The 23511-nt window shown below is 37.7% G+C and overlaps 2 protein-coding genes across 2 annotated transcripts; both read right to left on the reverse strand.

The window, feature by feature from the left end:
* Positions 1-1680: 1680 nt before the first annotated feature.
* On the reverse strand, positions 1681-10913 carry LOC145213451 (dual specificity tyrosine-phosphorylation-regulated kinase 1B-like). Its single transcript, XM_080081733.1, has 14 exons — positions 10485-10913; positions 9947-10006; positions 9480-9592; positions 8860-8961; positions 7892-8077; positions 7534-7681; positions 7096-7235; positions 6568-6714; positions 6235-6381; positions 5570-5710; positions 5010-5127; positions 3562-3705; positions 2912-3028; positions 1681-2348 (listed from the first exon to the last, which is right to left on the reverse strand). Exons 1-14 carry the CDS (start codon positions 10801-10803, stop codon positions 1915-1917), a joined length of 2316 nt encoding a protein of 771 aa, XP_079937859.1. The 5' UTR covers positions 10804-10913; the 3' UTR covers positions 1681-1914.
* A 7135-nt stretch (positions 10914-18048) lies between these two features.
* Positions 18049-21734, reverse strand: LOC145214211 (N-acetylneuraminate lyase-like). Its single transcript, XM_080082703.1, has 8 exons — positions 21649-21734; positions 21515-21585; positions 20912-20999; positions 20521-20578; positions 20289-20457; positions 19709-19854; positions 18820-18991; positions 18049-18240 (listed from the first exon to the last, which is right to left on the reverse strand). Exons 1-8 carry the CDS (start codon positions 21702-21704, stop codon positions 18086-18088), a joined length of 915 nt encoding a protein of 304 aa, XP_079938829.1. The 5' UTR covers positions 21705-21734; the 3' UTR covers positions 18049-18085.
* Positions 21735-23511: the final 1777 nt, after the last annotated feature.

Below are 23511 nucleotides of genomic sequence, written 5' to 3' on the forward strand. Positions count from 1 at the left end.
CAACATTAATTAATAACAAAAATTAGCTTAAAGTCATCTGGATTGTCTAAATACTTTATTAGGAGAAAATGTGGATCGTTTGTGACAGAGCTACTAGTATCCATAAGCAAAAGCCTGCAGATCAATGATTTAAAATTTGAAATTTTTCACCAACCTTACACTTTTCATTTTGACTTTAGAAAGAAACCAGATCTATTGAAACTGTGAATTTGATGGGGTAAACCTTAAACAAACGTATATTTTAATCTTGTTAGTGGAAAATTTTAACTAAACAAAAACAACGATTGTTAATTTGAAAAGCAACTTTAAAGGTTTTTCACAACAGTTGAAATTTGATTTGGCAGCTTTGAATTTCACCCAACAACTTTTTCAATCAGACTTTTTTTACTACAACTGTATCTAACACGTTTTATGTCCAGAAAAATCCACATTTTATAGTTGTACAAAAGCAAACAAAAGATGGATAAACTGGCAATCGAAAAACACTTGTGACTTTGTTCTATCTCTTATATCCCAACCTCAGCTAGTCTAATCTCGGTTTACGGAGCAGGAAGCACAGATTTATCCCCGTTTATATTTGTCTCGAAGCCAGCGTTAACCCACGCAGCAGGAAATCCCACTCTATTTGTGCGAACCATCTGCAACCACAATTCCACATGTTATCACAACACAAGACACAAATAGCACACAAAACATCGAGCACATTTCGAAAACGCCACATGTCTCTGTTTTTTTGCACATTGTTCCTCGAGGTACTTCCCCAAACTGGTAACTGTTGACGTCATTTGTCACATGGTGTTTGTTGACATTCGGTTTTGGGAGGATTTCGAAGTTTTATTGCTTGTGAAAGAAATTATGATGGTGCAAGGTATGTTTTGCTGTGGAGTATTGTGTATTGAAGTAATAAATAAGCACGGATAATATCATACGGGTGACTGTGATTGCATGTACGTGTTATTTGGTCCTCAGTTGTTAGTTGTCTTTACCTAACACCTTCTATTGTTTAGAATCTAAACAATCGTACAATTACGTCATCATCACCTTGTTCTTTATACATATTCACTTGCGTTGTAATGGTAATACCCCTAGCTCTCTCTAACTCAACAAACTAACTAAAAGGTTAAACGCAGTCCTCTTTACTGTCAGTTGTTTAATATCACTCCAGGAAATTCTGTATTGAAAAATTATATTTCAAGGCAATATGCTTGCTGTGGATGAACCTTACTTAAACTTTACTTAACAATGGACTGGTTCACGATATTTATTTAATTGAACTGGTGGGTTATGGCCTGAAAACGCTGGCCTCGAGTGATTGACAAGCGTGCCACAGATTTTTAGTTTTCGCGAAGCGTAACTTCTATCACATGTTTAAAAGCATTGTGTGGGGTGTGCGTGGCAGAACCAGGATGATCTTGTATTTGTTGCCAAAAGTAGTGACATATATCACATTTAAATCACAGTACGCCAGGCTAGAAAAATCTAGCCTGCGGTCGGATTCGAACCCACGACAGGAGTCTTTCGGGACATTTAAGTTACAAAGTAACGAATAACTTCGAGCGTTTTTGCCTGAAATCGTGTTTGACATCTACTGGCAGTTTCCAGTTTTATGATTCCGATTTTGTTCCTTTAGGTCATTGAACTGCTGCGTCATACACTAGTCCAAATAAACTGCACATGAAATAAATTTTATGTCGTTTTGTATTTTTGCATCATGGCAAAATAGAGAAACAGGTAAAAAAGGGAAAAGTAGAGAAATATTTACAAGGAAAACCATCGTGTTCGTGTCCGTGCCACTCAGCACCATAAATACGCCGCATCCCCGGCCAAATTCGTGTCTTCTAACTCTCGACACGTAACATCCACTTGAATATCGTCGGTTTAGGGGATCTCCCAGACCCCCCTATGTCACATACGTCACGAAGATGGGACAGGGGACTGCTGCACTTGCACCCCTGCCATGGGTGAGTCCTGTTGCGTCCTTTGGTGACTCCCGGTTGGGTTCCTACCCAGGGGTTGTTGGGTGAATTCCATGGGTACCACGGGTTGGGTTATGTAAGGTGGATGAGCTCCTAGTATCACAGAAGCTACATCACCCGAACCTGTCGGGGGGTAATAATTGGTAGGTGAGTTACTCCCGTAGAAAGCCCCAGGAAAGGGAGGTTGGCCCCCACTTGCGACGTTGTTCAGCAAATATTCCACCCGGGGTTTGGGGGGCGATTGAGGGGGGAACATGGCTCCGGATGAGTGAGCATACTGTGGATACGCTCCAGTGCTGTTGGATGTTGTTGGGGCCGTCGGTGATTTGACTTTGGGCACAGAAGGAGAAATGTAAGTGCCACTGCCGTAACCTGTGGATGAAAAGTGTTTGTCAGTTAAATATTTGGGGACAAATACACATGATCCAACAAACTGTGGGTTATATACACAAAGTTATCGACACCAGCATAGGTTTGGTTTGTGATAATGTTTGCGTTGTGAACACCTGTACAGAAACTTATTGCAGAATTGCAGTGCGCATCAAACTGACAATGTCTTGACAGGTTTATGTATTCATGTTAACAGGCCTTAATGTGAAAAGAGTTTACTTTGAATAAATGCATCCAAATTGCAAGTTTCTGATCATATAAACTGACATAGAGTCTTTATATAGTTTAACAAATATAAACTGTTGCAGAATGCTTTTTGCACTTATGATGACACGAGTAATTTTGAAATGTCTGTGTAATTAATTTCATACAGCACAAGTTTCTCAAGTTCTGTGTTTAGCAAAAGGTTATGGAAAACACATTTTTTTATTCCGTTGTGGCTCTTTAATGCATATCAAATACAACAGCCCTGTTTCGAACACAGCTTCTAGGTTGCACAAGAATGTGGTGATATTGTCAACTTTTGAAACTAAAACATCACTGACCTGGTGATGCATAAGTAGCAGAACTCTCCCTTGCGTAGATTTCAGCTGTTGTGGAAAATGAAGCTTGCTGGCTACCGGGATCGGAGCGAGCTCGGCCACATGATGATCCGCTACCAGCTGGAAAAAAACATACACTGTTACATCAGGTGGACATGTATGTTCCCTAACCAGTGGTTTAATACACTGCACACAGTGGTGGGATTCAGCCAGTTTGCACAGGTTCTATAGAACTGTCTCACGAAATTTTATGAGATCAGCGAACGAGTTAGCATTACTGGTTACTGTCAATGGACTTTTTGTAACAGAACCAGCTGACAAAAGATTGAATCCCACCACTGACTGTACTGCAAAGTATTAGTTTTGCAGAGTGCAACTATCATCATAGGTTTAAGAGCTTAGTGACAAACATGTGTGTGGCAATCCTGAAAGTTATTTAATCTGATTTAACACCCAAAGCAGGGAGAGTGACAGTCAATACATTTCCACCTTCATGCTTGCTTGTACAACTTAAATCTATTATGTCTTAACAGTGGAAAAATTTCAGTTATTCATTTAGATTCTGGCTACACTAGCCAATCGGCCAATTTCTTGTCACCAGCTGCACTGATGAGACCTTATAGGTCGAAACAGTGTTCATGGTCTTCACCAACCTGATGAGCTGCTTAGATCTTGAGCCGGACTTGAACTTGTATTTGTTGACCCGTCAGCTGTTTTCTTAAAAAAACTGTGTTGCAATGCATAGAAGGGAGTGAGACGTTCCTTGGGGTCGTACGTCAACATTCGAAGGATTAAATCTAAAAATGCAAATAGAAATTTATTTATTTTGTTTCATTTCAAATTATATGAATCAAATCAAGTGTTTTTGAGCAAAATCAGTGAAAGATTTTGAAAAGCAGACCTTGTAGCAAAATAAACTCAAATGACAGATGATAAGCACATACAGCACTGTTTTGAAGTTTATTTGACTTCATCTGACAAGCATGGATAATGAACAGTTACGTAAGTGTGCAATATAATTGCCTACTACAGAGAAACTTGTCTAAATCATTAATTCTCATAATAAGCACTAGGGATGTGCCAAAACTGCAAATGTTCTGTTTGGTCGAGCACCGAGCATCTCACTTTAATGCTCGGTGCTCGGCCGAGCATGCTCGGTGCATTATGACGTCACAAAAAAACTTTCTACGTTTTAGCTCAATAAGGTCTCTTACGTCACCGGCGGTGTTTTATTAACCTGTACATGCCCATAAAATACGCGTTTTCCCACCATCTAGTGCATTTGAAAAATCTTTCGTTTTTGTTCAAAGACACCATTTATAACACTAGTTGCATATGTTAGCAGGGCGTGATTATGCAAATTTAACGCTCGGGTCAGTTTGTGCAACTGCTCGGCCGAACACCGAGCATCAAAAACAGCGATGCTCGGTACCGAGTACTCGGGTTCTGGCTCGGCTCGGCCCATCCCTAATAAGCACCAAAACTCGATGTTCACAAACTGGTGTCAATGCCTCAATATAAATCATTAGTGAGTGTTGTGTATTAAATCACATAACTCTTAAAAAAGTATAGGAAAAGTTAGAGAAACATATGTTGAAATATTGTGTCTGTAACCAAACATTCCATGATAGCTGTGCATTCATTTTTGACAACTTTCTTGCACAAATAGTGGTACCTTAATATTTCAGGTTATAAATCACACAACTGTTAAGGTCATACAGAAAACGTTTGAGAAACACATATTGTTGTCCGTGTTAGATTAAAATTTGTCCCAAGCTGAATTTAATAGTTGCTCTTTATTTATGCCTCACTGAGTTTGATGCATGACTGGTTTTGCCATGTGACAAGTGGCACATTGCATGATCTTGCACTGAGTCTGTTCAGTTGCAGTTGGTGTGTGCAGTGGTAGTTGACTTGATGAATGTGTTTATATGTCAACTATTGTATGTTTATTCTGCAAATATGTTTATTAATGATCTGTTTATGATTCTATTTGAATAAGCACAAAAATCAGTTTTAACAGTCCGTGCCAATTCTACCATTGTCACTGAGTTTTACCTCAAACTTCCAGCAACACTGTTATGCACACAAATAGCTGTACCTTTAAATTTGAGATAATCCTGCTCAGTGTGTCCTGCTTCCGATCCCCTTCTTCCACCAGGTCCTCCACTTTCAACTCCAAGAATCTCGTGGATTTTACGGGATCCAGGTTCTTTGTACTGTGAATGTGATGAAGAAATTTATGTTTGGGTCAAAAAGGAGGCGGAAATGGTGGAATGTTAAGAAAGTGAAAGTTTAAATGAGGGGACAGGGGTTATACTTATTTGTCACACTTAAAAATAAAATATTTGTCAGCTAACTTGGGTTTTGTCCCTAACCAAATATAAATAGAAACAACATTTTCGCAAACTATTATTTTTCTCGGACAATTTTGTATAACTCATCAGACACAACATTTTTATCGAAAGCTTTATACTTCATTCAGTCCACACTTGTGTTTTTCAAATCAAAAACATCAACGTTTTACAATAATATCAATAATGACTACTTTAAGAAACAGATAATTTCCACAACCACATTTTCAGTCGAAGGTAATTCTTAATGTCAGAACCATTGGGTGGAGCACCTTTATCAGATTTACAACTTATTGACACGTTTTACCTTTTTGCCTTGTTTTTTCATTTTCCATGTTCCGTCACTTTGTCGTTCGAACATTTTCCTGACTTTTTGTGACGAGGCATTCTCCAACATATGTTGTGGTGGCATTCCTAACACCTCTACTATCTTGTTCATCTGGTCTTCCTGTTAATAAATGGAAACTTCAGTGTTAAATCTTTTAGCATAATGCACTATCACACATCTATATACATGTATATAAATATATATATATAGGACAGCAGTTTGCCAATATCTATTTTTCACCCAACCCATGCTTATGACAACAGTTTTGTTATCTGGTCTTCAATAAATAGAAAACTTCAGTATTAAATCTTATCGTCTGAATCGCTAACCCATATCTATTTACATGATAGCATATATATCTATTTACAGGAAAAGGCCTGTGTTAAGGTAAGGTTAAGAATTTGATGATATCTGTTTTTTTTTTCTTCAAGCAATCAATGCTATGACAACAGTTTTATGTGAGACAGTTGCAATGTAATAAGAACAAACAAAGCTACTTAACAGTCATAAACAAGACATAGAACACAACATATGCAATTTAACAGGTGGACACTTTGAAACTTTGTAGGATTTTTGCTGCTGTGTGAACAGTGTGAAACACAACATCCCACATCTGTAGGTAAAAACCCCTGGTTGTTATTCACCTCATTTGATCCAGCGAATATTGGCTCTCCTGTGTGCATCTCCACCAATATACAACCCAATGACCACATGTCAATTGCAGTGTCATAAGGAATTCCGAGCAAAACTTCGGGCGATCGGTAGAACCGTGACTGTATGTACTGGTATATCTGCAATGAAATAACATGAAAATAAGAATTCAGTTTAGCATTTTTACAATTTGGTTTTTATTTTCACTGCTTTGTATATATATATATGTATATATTTATTTACATGTTTTTAAATATAGCTCATACATATTGATTTTTAGTCAAACAAAACCTATTTTAGGCAAACCTCTATATGCAGTCACTTACCCTTTCACCAAGCCTGCACGAACTGCCAAAGTCGATAATTTTGATGGCACTCCGCTTTGGGTTGCATAAAAGAATATTTTCAGGTTTCAAATCGCAATGAATTATGTTAATTTCCGGCGTCGAGAGAAAAAGGAGCGCGGTACACAACTGAAAATATAAATGCTTATTACACAGAACAAAGATTTGTAAGCAAAACTAACAAAAATGTTAATCATATACATTTTCCTTGGGTTTTACTACTTAATATTCAGCAACGTAATGACATAATTGTTTGTAAAAAAAGAAGTTTTAAATCTAACAAACATCTCAACAACCTACGAACTTTGTTGGGGCTTCACTGCTTAATAAATATTATGGTAAAAACACTGTTACCAAGGCCAGTTTTATTTTTGGTCCAAAAACCCTTTCTGTGGTTTGGGTGTATTTTATGAAGTAAAATGAGCAATGATAAGCTGCAGACAGTGCACACTGTTTCGACCTATAAGGTTTCAAAACATGCAATGTTTGATGAATAAAAATGAGACTTACTTGTTGTGCAAATTTTCTTGTGAGGTTGAGTGAAACTCCTCGGAAGTTTGTGTTTCGCAACAAGTCGTAGAGATTATACGACAAAAGTTCAAACACAAGACAGAGATGATTCCGGAAGTGAAAATGACGTTTTAATCGAACTGGAAACAAAAAAAACAATAACAGTTAAGTAGTTGAACACATCAATTTGTATGTATGTAAAATAGCTTGTAATTACAGCTAGCATTTTTTGTTTTCTACTTCAAGAGCAGCTTTAAGACGAGAAAATGCAAAAAATTGTAAAAGTTATGTTGCCAACATGTCTCTCATGGCAAAACTGTGACTGTGTGGGCTAGTTTGGCCAGGATATGGAGCTCCAGTTTAGGTCTTTGTGTAAAATTTGTTTTAAACAGTACAATAGACTAGAAAAGTGAGCTATTACAACAGAAGACAACTCACCAACGTAATACTTGTTTTCCGAGTCGAAGCGATTCATCAATTCAAGCAATCGAACTTCAATTAAAGCTTGTTTGTAAAAAGCTTTCTTGTTTTTGATGATTTTTATGGCAACATATTCTTGTTCTTCATGATCGAAGGCTTTGGCAACCTGCAAGAGCAACACATGAATTTAAACAAAACTTGCAATTAACAACTTATAATGTTGTTTGTTTGATTAAAATTGTACATCGAAAACTGCAGCATATTTTAATGCAAGTTAACATTCCAAACTTTGTGTAACCCCAAAACAATGTAAAGAAGTGTGCAACCTTTTTTATTAATATTGGCAAATAATCACACTAAATATTTACAAACTTACTTGACCAAAAGATCCCTTTCCAATGAGAGAATCAATTTCGTATCGGTCGTTCCACTTCTCACCATTCTTAATAATGTAATCATAATTACTGTCGTCGTAGCCATCGTTGAACACTTTCCGCTCCTTCTGAGGACGAGCGTCTTCTTGGGCAACTTGCTGTTTCCTCTTCTTTTTCGCATAATAAACCTGAACAAACAAAAAAACTTTTAAAAATCCAGAATAAGAAAAACCTTTCAAAGCCTTAATTCAGTCGGTAATAAAAACTAACCAGTGTGGCCAATTATTAGTGAGAATTGATTAAACTTTCCAAACCCCCAGCAGCCCTAGAAAAACTTTTGCAGGAAAACTGCAAGCCATACTTTTAGATTACAACACTTACTACCAGTGGTGGGATTGAGCCGGTTTGCACCGGTTCTATAGAACCGGCTCACATAGTTTTAAGAGATCAGCGAACCGGTTAGCATTACTGGATACTATATATGACTTTTTGTAACAGCACCGGCTGACAAAAATTTGAATCCCACCACTGCTCACTACCAAATATTTATAACAGTCAAATGGATATTTTATATTTAAGATACGGGCTAAACACAAATATTATCAGCTTAAAACTTAGTGATCACAAACTCATCTTTACTGCCATTACAAAGTTTAACAAATCAAACTAACACAATTACACCACTTTTCCTGGACAGAGTTGTAGCTTAAAGAGCACAAAAGCACATTGTATCAATCTGTTATACATTGTAGTAAGAGTTACAAAGCCTGGCACCAAGCTAGAAACAGATTTTAATCAGTAATGCTTCCATCTTTAACTTACCCCCACTTTATTGCTTAAAACATATCTGAGACACATCTTCGCAGCAGAAGCACAGTTAAGTGCCACAACACAACACAGCGCAAGGAGAAAATTATCAATTATGCATAAAGGTGTAAAGAGGAAAAAACTGCATTAAAAATTCACTAACCTCGTTAATATGCTTGTAGGTTTTAATTAAATCCACTGATAGTTTTCGCGTTGGTGCTTTATGTGCGTCACGAAATTGACCTGGTATCCGAGCCATTTGATCCTGCAAAATATAAATCAACCATGTATTAATTAAACCACAATTCAAAACATCAAAATGCAGCACAATCACTACACTAAATCATGTCTTATCCAAATTCATATACATTTGAATAAAACTGTTTGTATTCTATCTTCTGTATTCTATTCCATCTACTACTTTATTTGTTTTATAGTTACTGTATGTTCAATGAAATGCAAGTTTGCCTCACCACTACCACAATCAAACAGCCAACATAAATGTTAACACAGCATGTGTACTTTGAGTGTAATTTAAAATTAGGAACTAAACAGCCTTGCAAAAAACATAAATGTTACAGTGCAGAACATTTTAGTCCTTGGTTATGTCGGAGCATAAGTGTTACCAATCACTGGTCATAATTTACAAAGATTTCAGGCCCTTTGCTTAAAAACAATTACACAAAATTATATATATCAGACAATAGCACACAGTTGACATGCATACCTCCCTCTTAATAACTCAATTTCATGATTTGTACAAAGACAAATAGTTGCAAATACCTTTTGTTGCTGGGCGTACAGTTGTTGATCCATATCCTGCGACATCTTACTGTTTTGACGTCGATTCGAGCGATGATCGGAACAATCTCCACAGCCCCCTCCTTCCCCTAAACCTGAACAAAATACTTCATGTTATTAAATGTCCCACTCTATACAACATCTATGACCACAAACGAATACTATGACATCAGTACTGTGTTTGATAGTGATCAACCAAAAACATGTCTGGTTGACGTAAAATACAAGATACTGCTATAAATAAAATACTTTTTAGCCCCGTTCTAAGCTTTAAAACATGGTAAAACAGACATTTGAATGTTATGGATGGATATGTGAACAAATACATATAAAGGAGTAAAATAATATGACAGCTTAGCTATCAAAAATTAAGGTATTTAGTTTTAACAGTCATAAAACAAACCAAAGCAATGAAACCATTGATAAGTTTTATGCCATTTGTTACTCACCAATTGAGTTAAGAGGGACCAGTAATGAAGTGAATGGGTTTTTGCTGCTGCCAGGAACTCCTAAACAAAAATAAAGTTTGTTTTAGTTTATATATTTGAACACACATGTAGCAAAGAGCTTTACAGGTCAGTCTGTAGTATTTTTTTGTCAGTGCAAACAATGACCTGGCCAAAAGATAAGGTATAGGGGAGACAGGGCCTAACATAAAAAGCTGTTAGACTTTGTAAGGCAAACATATTTAAAATATTGCTGTCAACACTTAAGTTTTAGTGTATATATGTCTTTGTTGTTGTCTAGTTCCTGTGCAATTTTTTCCACATTCAATGTAAAATACAGATTTTAATAGTTACAAACCAACCATTCTTTTGTTAACTCCACAATTACTCATAATTTAACAAGATAAGATGTGTCAATGCTGTGTTGTATGTAGTTTGAAAGTGGTTGGGTAAGAATGGAAATCGTAACACATGACTATTAGTTGTGGACGTTTAGTTCCCAATTTATAAATCCAGAAGCAGAAGAAAACATGTAAAGCACCTCTGACTGAACTACACAGTGATCCACCATCATATTGGGTGGAATCTTGCTCGTGTTGATGTCGTATAGATGACATATTTCCATTTACGACTGGCTTGTCATACTTTGCTGGGTGTAAATCAGATTGGGGTTTGTTTAACTTGTTGTTAAACCAATCAATTCTACATGATGAAAGTTCGTTCCATGTCGCACGGTTTTGACCACCAGTGTCGCCACACGTAACTGTCGAACCCCACATACTCCTCCCGTTTATAAAGTCCGTGTACAAAGAGTTAGCGTTGCATGATGTTGAATGCAGTAGTCCTTGTTTTACCACCATGAAGGCATTTATTGCACCGTCAATACAGTCACAAACAGCTAGAAGTTTCAGATACTCTGCCAGATAACTTATCGAAATGCTTAACCAACTCTGCAAGAAAACAGAAATGCCAACAAATGGATATTTACAACACCAGCACTGTGTTTGGTACTGACAACTAAAAAAAAACTTCTTAAGGTGGAAAAAAATACTTGTCAAAAAACTTAACCAACTGCAACAAAACAGCTTCATAACTTCTGCCAAACTTATTCTGTACACTTAATTTGACCAGTATGTCATGAAGGCCCAACACCCAAGTTAGTGTGTCGCCTCTCTGTGGCACTGACCTGCTTCTGGTATCGATTAAAGCGGCCCAACACCGATGACGCACACGCGTGACTTCCAGCGATCCAACCTACATCTTGCCTGATGTTTCCCTGTCAGTATTAAAACGCAGCGCAGCCTCAACTTCCGCCAGCGCACATTGTCTTGCTTTGTTTACGACATCGGAAACAAAAACACCAGTGCGGCGTTGCGTGACGGACGGCTTTGACACGTCATAGACGGCAGCGACAATTAGCGAAGTTGTGTGAAGAAGCCTCAGGGCACCGCACAAAGTTAAGGAAACCAATCGGGAAGCTGCGATCGTTCTGACCTTGCTGCTCATCATGCGGTTGTTCTCGCCTCACACCAGCTTCATACAAACGTGCGAAGCCTGTCACTGCTACTGACCCTCGCATGCAGCTCTGTGATGGACTTGTGCAGTTGGCCCGATAACAGCTGATCTGTGTTACGTCATAATCGCCCTTTCGTCGCAAGTGACGTCACACACAGGCATGACAGTACATCATGTGATGCATGAAGCATTCGACGGCGGCGTCGGTTATTTTTCATGGCGGAACTTCACTGAGCTGCACTGGCGCTTTCTACTGAAACCGAATACTTCCGCCTTTGCTGATCTCGCATTTCAATAAACAAACTGTGAAACATATGACGGGAAAGTTCTGGCTGCAGTAGGCAGAGAAGCGGAACATTTGCAGAAACTAGACACAAAAGAAACACTGTGCTGGCTGGCGGCCGTCTCGTCTCGTTCCTTGTTCAGTCAAATGCAACAAGATTGAAGGCTCGCGCGCGCACACCCACTACACGCCGCATTCTCTTTCAACACACGCACAAACACACACGACCTAGTTAAAGAGACAAAGGCGAGCTCGCGGCAAGAAAAAATGTGGGGCGTCGCGAAAAAGGCGGGACTTCTCTACGTGACGAGTCATATGACGTAAGACTAAGAGATTATTACGAAACAATTTATGCTTCTTTGTTCGCTCACACATCAAACTATAAACATAAACAATGGTGGTGTAGTTTAGATAACAAAGCGCGGATGATCTTAACACTGAAAAGGAGCTGACATTTTCCCTGTAAACTGGTCATTGTCTGACTCTATTCATAATCACTGTCTGGATCTATGTTTGAAACCAGTCGGCTCAAAATCGCGAACAAACGGCGATTACAGATTGTTTCTAAACGATACGACAATGACAATGGAATTGATACATTGTTGCATCACATAAGAGCACTTATGTGCTTGTCCTAAAAGTGTTTCTAGTCTACTTCAAAAAATCAATAAGTCTGCTCCCTTTTAAAGTCAACCTGAATATGTTTGTTACGATCCTGGTTCAAACAACTACAAGCAAATTTGAACCACATTGGTTGGGTGCCAAACATTGGCTGAAGGAAATTAAGTCATCACAAAAACAAAGTGCTTCCCCTTTTGAACTGTGCAAGCTGCTTCAACTCAAAGAAATAGTCAAGTCATCACAAGAAATTAAGTGGTAACCACCAAACTATTTTTATTTTGTATAAGCCTGGTCTATTTTTATACTTTTTTCGGTACAGTTTTGCTAGCATTTCTGTCACTAAACCAATTTAACCTAACCCACTGTCAACAACATACCAACAGAAATGCACCAAACATAACAAATTTTAAACCTCCTGAAAGCATTACCTGGAACAATGTTAATACTAACCTAACAAGAACCTGCATTCAACATAACTTGGACTCTGAAACTTGGGACAAGTACTGTTAACTTGCATTCAACCCACATATGGTGTTTGCATGACTATTTCTGTGCTGTGTGACATACAAGCATGAATCACCACCGATCAAAGTTCACCGCCTACATCTGCCTGTAGAGGAATGTTAACAAACAGACCATCCATGTTGCTCACCACATTGAGATGTGTCAGACCATGTTCAACACTGCACTGATATTACCCTGTCAAATATCTTGTCAAAGAGAAGTATTTGATTTGCTTCTGTTTCAATATGCCACAGATACTTGCAAGAAGGTTAAACAGAGATAGATCATGAGAACACTGAAGAAGCATTAAAATAAAACTGGTCACAGTTTTTGCAAAACCTGGATTTCCTTTCGTGATATTGTTTGGGTACAGAAGAAAGATACAGAAGAAAAATGTACATGCTTATGTAAATATTCATTTTTGGCCAAAACTGTTTCAGTTTTTGTTCAATATTTGATTTCTAGACAGAGGTGCTCATGAAAAGAGATGAGATAAATTTGAAATCTGCACTTATATGTAGAGGGCTTGAAGTGAACAGTGTATTTCTATGATAAGTGTCACAAACTGGCAAAATTGCAATTATGAAGGAACTATTTGTTTGCAATCATGATACTGTTTGAAACAAGTTTTGTTAGAGGTTTAAAACCCATTTCTATTTCTACGTTTTTCTTATCAACAACCTAATTTGTATAGCTGTTTGTTGGGTAGGATAAATAATATTGGGGAAACAGCTGATTGCTTGTTACCAAGCAATTGGGGAGGCAAGCAGTAGTGGTTTCCTGGAAACATGCCAAAATTCACCATGGCAACCAGCTCAATAACTTGTTTGCATCAACCAGCTGTCAGAGGTGATTCCCCCAAACACATGTCTTTGTTTCATGCACATTTTAATGTTTTGTCTTGCTTGTCTTGCTACTTATTTCCAAAAACAAACAGGACAGGTTTCGAAGCACTTTTAAAGTTTGAGATCAAGTTAGCTTTTTGCAGTGAAAAAATGTCTTTCACATTATGTATAGCTTTTGGAAACAAAATTGTTCAATGACAAGACGAACATATATATACTTTTCATTTGATGTGTGATGGTAAACAATTAATAAAATGTTCATTATATTAATAAAACTTGTTTGAAATAAAATCACTCAAACAATTTTCGGTTTCGGCTGTGCAGTGCTTCACAGAACCAGGTATGAGGTTATTGTTGTGTCATAAAACAACTCTGCCCGACATATTATTTTACATCCTTGGCAATTTGGTTTTTATTAAAGCCACTATTAAAGTAAGTGTCTTGTGTACCTAAATCTGTGTTATAATTTGAAAATAAAGATTTATCATTTTTTTTATATTTAAGATTTATATACTTACTTTTATAGAGTCAGCCCAGTTGAAGCCAACAGAGGCTGATTGGATGAAATGAAACCTACAAATAAAATATCTGATCAGCTATTTTGAAACTGTTTGATTAAAGCGAGTTGAAAAGTCCAATGATCAGTCCTTGAATTTGTATGCAAATGACAAACTTTTGCTTGCAACACATTTTAAAACAGGGCTCCATAATCACATTTTAATCCCCACTATATGCAAAACAAGCTGCTGCTATTGTAAGTGATTAACATTAAAATTTAAATCGTTCTATTCAACCAAACATCTGTTGGTAGTCATGCCAACAACTTTTTGGTCAAGTTATAAAAAGCCGAACATGTTGCTGCAAATAATATATGTTGTCAATACAATGTAAAATATTTGATGTTGAATACCTTTAATTACGTAAATGCATGGTATGATGGCAACCATAAAATTAGAGCCTCTTCATTTTCTTGATCGTTTTTTTCAGGTAAATCCAAAAATAATAATCCAATAATCCAGTGACTGATGTTCAGGAAATAAAGTTGTGCAAAATACACTTGGCAACCACAGAAAATTTTGTACAAATGCTACACACCTAAAATTTTAACACCCAGATAATTTAACATGTAGAATATCTATTCCATCGTTAAATGAAAAAAAACTACTGTTTTGACAAAAATTGACAAACATAACAACATAAACAAGTTTTATATTTATATATTACTTTAAGTTGTATTAATTATAACTTGTTCTACTGCTGGCTGCTCAGGTTTTAAACTATTTGGACTTGCATTATTGGCTTTAAGGTATATTTGTCAATTGTTTATTACAGTTACAGATTATAAGTTATTCAACATAATAATTGTATATTGTAAGTTATCACTAATTTTACACAATCCTACCAGATAAATTCACATGCTAAAATAGAGTTACAAACATAAAAGATGAAAATACATTTATTCAACCTCAAAATCTTTTACACTACTTTTTCTTGCGATTTTAGGCTAAAATACTTTAAATTGACTTTCCAAGCCACTGCTTAACTATGCCATTGACACCTTACTGTTAATTTAAATTCACCAAATAAGTGAAACTAATGCGCGGGAAACGAGTAAGTTTTTTGAATTGTAACCTTATCTTGCTGCTTGTGTCAACATTTGACGCTGTTTGCACGGCTAGTTCTTCGAACCGAAAGTGACGCCATTTTGACCCTTAAACCTGTTTGAAAAGTCAACAAAGCAACGTGCAAGCACGTGCAACTACAAACAGCTATAAAGTTTGGCGGTGACATTAAAATTTATTGCACACTTCAACGATTTCCAAACACGATCAAAGCAAACAAAATGGCGGATAAAGGAAAGCTACTGTTATTTCGAACAGCAGACCTAACTAATCGATCGGTGTCGCTATTGGTGATTTATCGATAACGGTCATCTCCCGCCGTCTCCGCCTGACATAGAAGTATTACTCGTGTAAGAAAGCTTTGTCCGCATTTCACAAAGACATTTTTACAAACAACAACCTCAATTACTTTCATTGACGAAAATGTTGTATGTTTTTTCATTATTTTCACACTTTTTATTATTTTTGTGTTTTATTCTTATTTTTTTGACGTTTTATGTTGGATTGTAAATGAAATTGTGCAAATTATAACAAAGCGTTTTGGGTTTGTGTTTTAAACCATAGCTATGTTTAAACAGTGTTAATTTTGGTTTTCTCAAGGATATTTTGGCCGGACATAACCATTACGACCATTTATTCTGGGTTAATGTTGTTTTAGGGGATTTCACGTGTTTGACAACAACAAAGTCACGTGGTGTGATCACGTGATAAAACCGCACTCAGTCTGTTTGTTAGTGACATCATAATCGAGTACAAACAATAATGGTTAATGTTTAATTACAATTCGCGTATGACTACAAATAAAGTAGAATTAAAACTTATTTATGGACTTGATGCTTTTTAACGCCATACGAAACAAACGTTGAAGGATTGGGAAAAAACGTCATCATAAACAGCTATAGCTGCTACGACAAACAGAGTAGTCTTCTTGCAAGCATTTTTACACATTTTATCGGAGTTGTAAAGCAATTTCCGTTATGAACATGCCCAATTACAGGTGATTTCCTTACCCCCGTTTTTGTAACAATTTCGCTGAAAAACTTTTCTAAACATTCCGCTAAAAAAAGACCTCTGTTTTTTGATGTACTTGGTCCTAATTTTTTACACTAAGCAATTCCGGAATTGGCCAGAAAAATTAACGTGAGCAACACAAATAGATTGCTACAATGGATTACTGGTTTCGAACGATGATTACTACCAGTATCATTGATGAAAGTTGACTATTTCGTCGAAGAAACTGTTAACATATGGGCTCATGCCGCTAGGAGGCTGAATATAAATGTGTAGCAAGTACAAGACGCAGGTCATGAAACTTTAAAATCTGTAAATATTTTATCTGATAGCTGTTATGATTGTAACCATATACTCTGCAGGTTTTTGTTTCAAGATTGTGACGCAGAAGGTACCGTTTTTGTGGGCGTACCATAAATTGCTTCGTGCAAGTAACATTAAAGTTTCTGCATGACATTGAGAAATACCGGATTGTTGCCTTGTGAAATAGATTCGACTTTCATCACTGTAGAAGTGCTTGTTGAGCGCACGACCATCTAGTGTCATCTAACGGATATCTTGCCATAACTTAATGTATTTGACTTGTCCATCACGATTCGTCGACTTGCCGAACCAAAGTTGTAAGTCCGGCCGGGCTTCCCCCCCAAAACGGGTTAGATTCGGGCTTGATTTTCACACTTTGTGTCAGTGTTTTTGAAAAGTAAAATTAACTAGCTAAGTAGCCAGTTGCTGGACCTGACCTAATGTCAAACAGCCCTAAAACGCCTTGTCAAGACCAATTGTCTGTTTCGTTTGCTGTCTTGATCTTTTCTGAGGCTTCAAGTATGGGCCTGTCAGTCAAACTTTCAGGCCTCAACGGGATTTTCAAAAACGATTCAGATACGGGCCGGGTTTTCGGCTTGTACTTTTGGGTTCGGTTCGGGCTCGACCTCCAATTTTAGGCCGTTTACAACCCTGTGCCGACCATCTAGTCCATTTGTAGACAGAATTTTTTTGGCAGGAACTTGGCCGAATGGTCTGGCGCGCCTAACCCATGTACAGACATAAAAAAAACGATCGGAGTTCGTCCTTGGGAGTGTCGTGGGTTCGAACCCCGTAAAATATCTGAAACTCATTTTTTTTCTGATAAACCGCAAGCCCCAGTAATACCACCCGGAAAATCAAGCTTATCGTCAGTGACCAGTGTTTTTTTTAAGGTGTTTTGGGGGACCGAAACGGTCCTCCAAATTTCTCCAGCGGTTTCCCAAAATTCCCGTTTAAGCAAATATGGCTATTTTTTGGTATTTAAATGAAACACTTGCGGTCTCTTAAAACTACTTAGCGGTCACCCAAACCAAACCTTAAAAAAACCCTGTCAGTGAAAAAATATTTTTCGGCTGATTCCACAGGAAAATAAAATCACACACCCAGGATGCAACTGCTATGCTCAGCACAAAGTTGTTGGTTTTAATATTGACTAGTCTTACATTAGCGTCGCCGAAGATGACATTAAACCAACGCAATACCTATTCCAAGTAGCGAGACTCAAAGAAACTAAATTGAAGTCAACGACTTCGTAAAAAGTCGAAAAAAAAATCAAATTAAATATAACTCAACAGAGACTTGCAATGTGACAGACATCTCTTCTACAACGGGCTCATTATGAATAAATATCATGCTCAAGCGTTGACCTCAGAATTTGTAGGAGATAAAATAAACAAACAAACAAATAAAACACAAGATTCAACACCAGCGAGTGAGTTTATTTGACGCAGTCGAAAAACCCGATCGATTCCAAATCTTTAAACAGAGCAGTCTTTTTCTCCTCACTGGCTGGAAGGAGGGGTAAACGAGGGGGTCCTAGGGGAATACCCGTCACCCTCTCCGCGACAGATTTGTTTAGTCCAATAGTCAAACCTAAAAATAGTTTATGTGTTGCGGGTGCGCATCTTGGTAACATCGATGAAAACAAAACGCGTTAGACTAGCAGTGATTCTCAAACTTTTTCGCATGCAGCGCATTAGGCTAATTTTTGTACACGGCTCATTTAGCAGGAAGACATGACAAAAGTTGTTCAAAGAATGTTGGTTTTCAACTTTATTGTGGTGGGTAATAATGACTTTTTATCAATAACAAAAATATGAGCTTCGAAACGTTGTGACGTACACCAGTAGCTTGTTATCGCGTACTTATAAGTTTATAAACACCAGGAAATGTTTGCACTTTAAAATAAGGCATATTTTGCGGCACACTTTGAATCTCTCTATGGCACACCAGCAGTTTAAGAATCACTGCGTTAGAGTGTGAAATAGTTAAAAGCTTTATGCCACGTACGTAGATTTCCGTTAATTAAACAAATAGCTTTGGTTTCTGAAGTCCAACTCTAAACAATGTTTCCATATTTTCATTCTAGCAGAAAGTCAAGCCAGCAAAAACGATTAATTATTACGTAAACGTCACAGAGGACTTCCCCTACAGGTGTTTCCCCCCACTCACCGTGACGAAACATGCATTGCAGGAATCGTTGCGCTTTGAACTGGTATTGGACGGCTTGGTTGAGATTTCCCGACTTGATTGCGGCCATTATCTTTCGGTTGAGCTTTCCTGCGTAGTTGTAAGTGCTACCAACCGCTCCTGACCCACCAAGAGCGAGCGCACAAACCAGTTGCTGCGGATGTACATAAAAGAGATGAGTTTATTTCGCTTGGTGGACAAAGCGACACAATAGCACTAAACAATAACCAAGCCGGAAATAGCTGCGCAACATTGAGACGTTAGGGGGCGCAAAACGGCGGACGGCACAATTAGTAGGTAATGGATGAACGCACTGCTGCTACAGCGTGTTATAGAGTTCTTTAACCTAGGTGCACAACAACAACATAAATGCATACGATGAAGAGGTACATATGTGTATATATGGTTCCCCAAAAGCAATCGTGGCATATATACATTAACAGGTTCGCCGGATCATTCGGACAAGTTTTTGCTTAAACTTGTAAAATTTACTTTGCCGGGCCGCACAAATACACTTGTTGGGGAGATGCATGTGTTCCGCGGGCCACGTGTTTGTGACTCCTGCAGATCTTAAGAAAATGAGAAAATGAGAGATAAACTCCTTAAACACGTTTTTTTTGCGGAACACTTGGAACACCTAACAAGAAACGATCAAGCCAAAATTTTATTCTAAAATGAAACATTATTCTAAATACACTAATATACTAGCTTTTTTGTTTCCCTGGTTAGTTTTTTTTTGAACCGCGAATTGTGTACTTGGAACATCATTTGAAATAAACTGATCAATATTCTAAGTAATGTGAGCAAACTCTCATTTGAGTCAGAATTCGTTAAATCCACAGAAACAATATATCCCTTATTGTTACGTCACCTCGTCTTTCCCGTACAACAACGTCATTCGGTCTCCAAACTTTTCAGCGCACAAACCGAAGTCATCCATGCGTAACGCCGTGAACTTTAACCCCGCAAATGTGGGGATTTTTTTCGAAGCTTCTTCCATTAAGTCGATCATGGAAACTGGGGGTCAGAAAACAACGCAACTTTGCCAATAATCATTACAACAATACAACATATAGTTGACTATTTGTTTCAAACTGATGATATTTTGACTCATAACATTAATTTAATGAAGGGTCGGCAACCTACGGCAAGAAAGTCACAATGGTCTATTCACAATTTATTTAGTTTTTAGAAATTCTACATGAAATAGAATCTTAGAAACACAATGCACGGGTTTTCAATCTAACTTGACAATAACGTTAAGCTGTCGAAAAGTCGGGTTTGTCAGCATTTGCCCTAAAATTATTTTTAATCGGGATCTCACAAATTTTCGAGACTAATGTAGGTTTAAACTAAGCTCAATTCGATTTTAAATCAGGCATATTTCGGGTTTTATTGTGAAAAAAAAACTACTTTAGTCACCAAACAACAACAACTTTCCTCCCACTTACAATCGACTCCTGTCATTTCAGGGATGTGATAATAAAGCATGGGCACATCGGGCGCTTCCCCCGCTACCCCAGCCAGATACGTCACAAGCGCACTCACAGTTGGGGGTTTGAAATAACTAGGGGGAAGTACCGATATCGCGTCAGCACCAATCGAAGCCGCGTGACGTGCCTGTGTGACGTAACAATGACGATTAGCTTTTCAATTGTTGATTTGGAATAAGTTTAAACTGACCAGTTCTTTTGTTTCCTGCAAATTGTTTGTCCCGATGTGAATGATGACGTGATCGAGTCTGAAACAAAGTGTTAACTGTTACGTAACAGTCTAAGTTGGGTCCAGATTTAGGAGTGGGGGGGGGGGGGGGAGAGAGGGGGCAATATAATATAAAATATGGGTAAATAAGGACAAAAAAATGTTCATCCACACATTTTTAATTGCGTTTTTGGATCTTTTACACAACATGACGTAGTTGATTGAGCAGATTGTCTGATAAAAAGTCTCCTTTAATTTCTATATTTTGGCCCCAATTATGGTGAAGCGTGACCCCAAGTGGATACGGGAGGAGTTTGAATATATTCACAGTTTCTGAAACATTTAACCGTATTTTAAACATTTGAAAATTTACTTTCCCTTTCCTGCGCTCATCCACTTCTCGGCCATTTTCTTTCTCTCATCCAGTGTAAGACTTATTCCCTCCCCAGTCGATCCGTTGGCTGGTGGGAAATAAAATCTCGTGGTAAACTCAATTACAAAATAATTTAGTTACAAATTGATAAACTTAAGTTTATAATTATACCCGCATTGCGCAATTTTCTCATTCGGTTTTTTATATTACTGGGCTAAGCAAGCAACCTTAATCCTATAATCGAAAAAGAAAATAAACCGAAACTAGAAAATATTTTTGTACAAACAAAAACGTTTCCCAATCCCAATCAGTTGATGCTTTTACAAGACAGAGTAGGAATAGAAAACATTTAAGAGAAGCCACTGCATTAAATATTTGGCTGAGCAGCAGCAGGTGCAGCCTGAACCACGATTGTTCAAAAGTGGCGAAGATAAATATTCAACTGAACAAAATATTTAGAGCTCGATTGTTTAAGTCAGTGGTCAATGGATCGTTACGAAGAAAAACTTCAAAAAGTTTACAACTGTATTAAATATTTGGCAAATGCTCCTACATATTACGTTTGACATTCGTTGTTCCCAAGAGAACCACACCAACACTCACCGAATGCACCGTTCACTCCTTGCTCCACCAGAACATCAACATATCTGTCCACCACATCCGGATTGATTGTCCTGCGTCACAAACACATATGTCAAATCGTGTGTGACCTAACAGTGGTCTGACGTCATACTTACCCGTCGGCGTGCATGGGCGTGAAAGGGGCGGCGACCAATCCTTCAAAGATTTTCATGTTTTTTCGTTTCAGTTTTTTTTACGATATATATTATATTAGACTTAAATTGATTGCTGCTTCTGGGTCATAAAGTTGGAGTTGTAAAAACGTCTACCTTATCAACATCCAATAACATACTGTTGCAGATATGTCCAGTTTGGTGATTGTTTTAGTACAATTGTGTTTTCTTTCACCAAGCGAAATAAACTAAACCGATTTTTCTGCCTTCAATGAACCATTCGATTCATACGTTTATACACGAGTGTGATCGGTGGTCTACATAAACGCTCCAGGCTGACCCCAGTTATGAATTTATGTTTATCTTAACCGAGTTTCTGAAACGTCTTCCAAATTCCTTTAAACAGCCTATTTGTGGCTTCCTTGCAGTGTAGGTTGTATTCTCTGCAACTACAAGATATTTCATCGACAATGTTGACATTGGTTATCGGGTTAAACTTTCGCTAAAACTCGAAAATGTTGCGCCAGGCGTTGCATACCTAACTGCAGCTGATAATGACGCGTTGTACAATGTAACTTTCCAAGCTTGCCATTTTCTACATTATATCCCTGACGTTATAACGTTTGTCTGTCACACATACAAGTCACAAAATTTGGATTTAGCCCTTTTGTTTTGTTTGTCGATTCCTGAAGACAACAGAAACTTATTTTAACAAAATTAAAACCATTGCGATGTTATCCATCCTATTTATGGCGAGTTAAATGAAGGTAAACTACTTCTAAATAGTTTTAGCGACCTAACCAAAAAGCCATATCAACCAGTCTTGCATATGTTTCAGTGTGTTTCCTGCGTTAAGAGTTCTTCCAGAAAACAATGCTTTAAACACTGTAAACCTGTTTCACAGTAGCGAAAAAGTAAGTATACGGCTCCATATTGAATGCCAACAACAAATCAGCCAAACTCAGTGCTGCAGAACCCCGTACAGGTCGTGTGGAGCTTCGCAGTAACATACCTGACCACACTTTCTCCCTGCAGCAACATGCAGTTCATACTTAACTGAGTTAATATTTGACTAAGCTTTTTTTCACCACAAATCTGCAATGATTACTATTTACCAGCCTATTTAACGGTGCGGCTTAAACGCGTTGAACACAGAGTTCGGGTTCAGACTTTTCAAAAAACAAACGGACCCTCAGGAACGTGGCCGAATGGTCCAGCGCGCCTGACCCACATAAAAAACTGATCCCCGGGAGTGTCCTGGGTTCGACCCGTGATAATAAACGGACCAGATGCCGACCCAAATTCTATAACTTTACATCTGCGTCGCAATTATAACAATATTCTTTCACACGAATGCATTCCTCTATTTTGTTTATTAAGTAACTAACCAAATTCGTGCATCGAAAATGTTAATAAATTCTACTTTTAAGCCCACTCTCGGATGTTGACGGTTTGGAGACATTACAATCTTGCTCTCTCAAATCTCACTCTTAACTCATTCAGTTAATAAACTATATTTAAGGAACGCCGTCTTCTTAATCGGACTAAGCTCAGACAAGCAGTAGCTCAGATAGCCGAGGACTTATTAAAGTATAAACATCTACAACGATACTTCTGTCGTAATCAGTATGACGTCAACGGTGGTGGGCAACCCCTGGTAAACGAAGCAAGTACCATAAACGGTTGCCAACTCTCCCCCACCGCATCTCACAATTTCTAGTCACATGCTTGCCACTCTACGGCTGTGTTAAACACATGCGTTCCAACTTTGCCCTGGTTACACTAAATTTTCGTTGAACAATTTTTACAGGTGATCTATTACGCTTCATTTTTTCTCTTGTTTGTTCTAGGTGATATAAATAAACA

The sequence above is a fragment of the Phallusia mammillata genome, chromosome 2 (assembly GCF_965637545.1).
Source record: "Phallusia mammillata chromosome 2, kaPhaMamm4.hap1.1, whole genome shotgun sequence".
Classification (NCBI taxonomy): Eukaryota; Metazoa; Chordata; class Ascidiacea; order Phlebobranchia; family Ascidiidae; genus Phallusia; species Phallusia mammillata.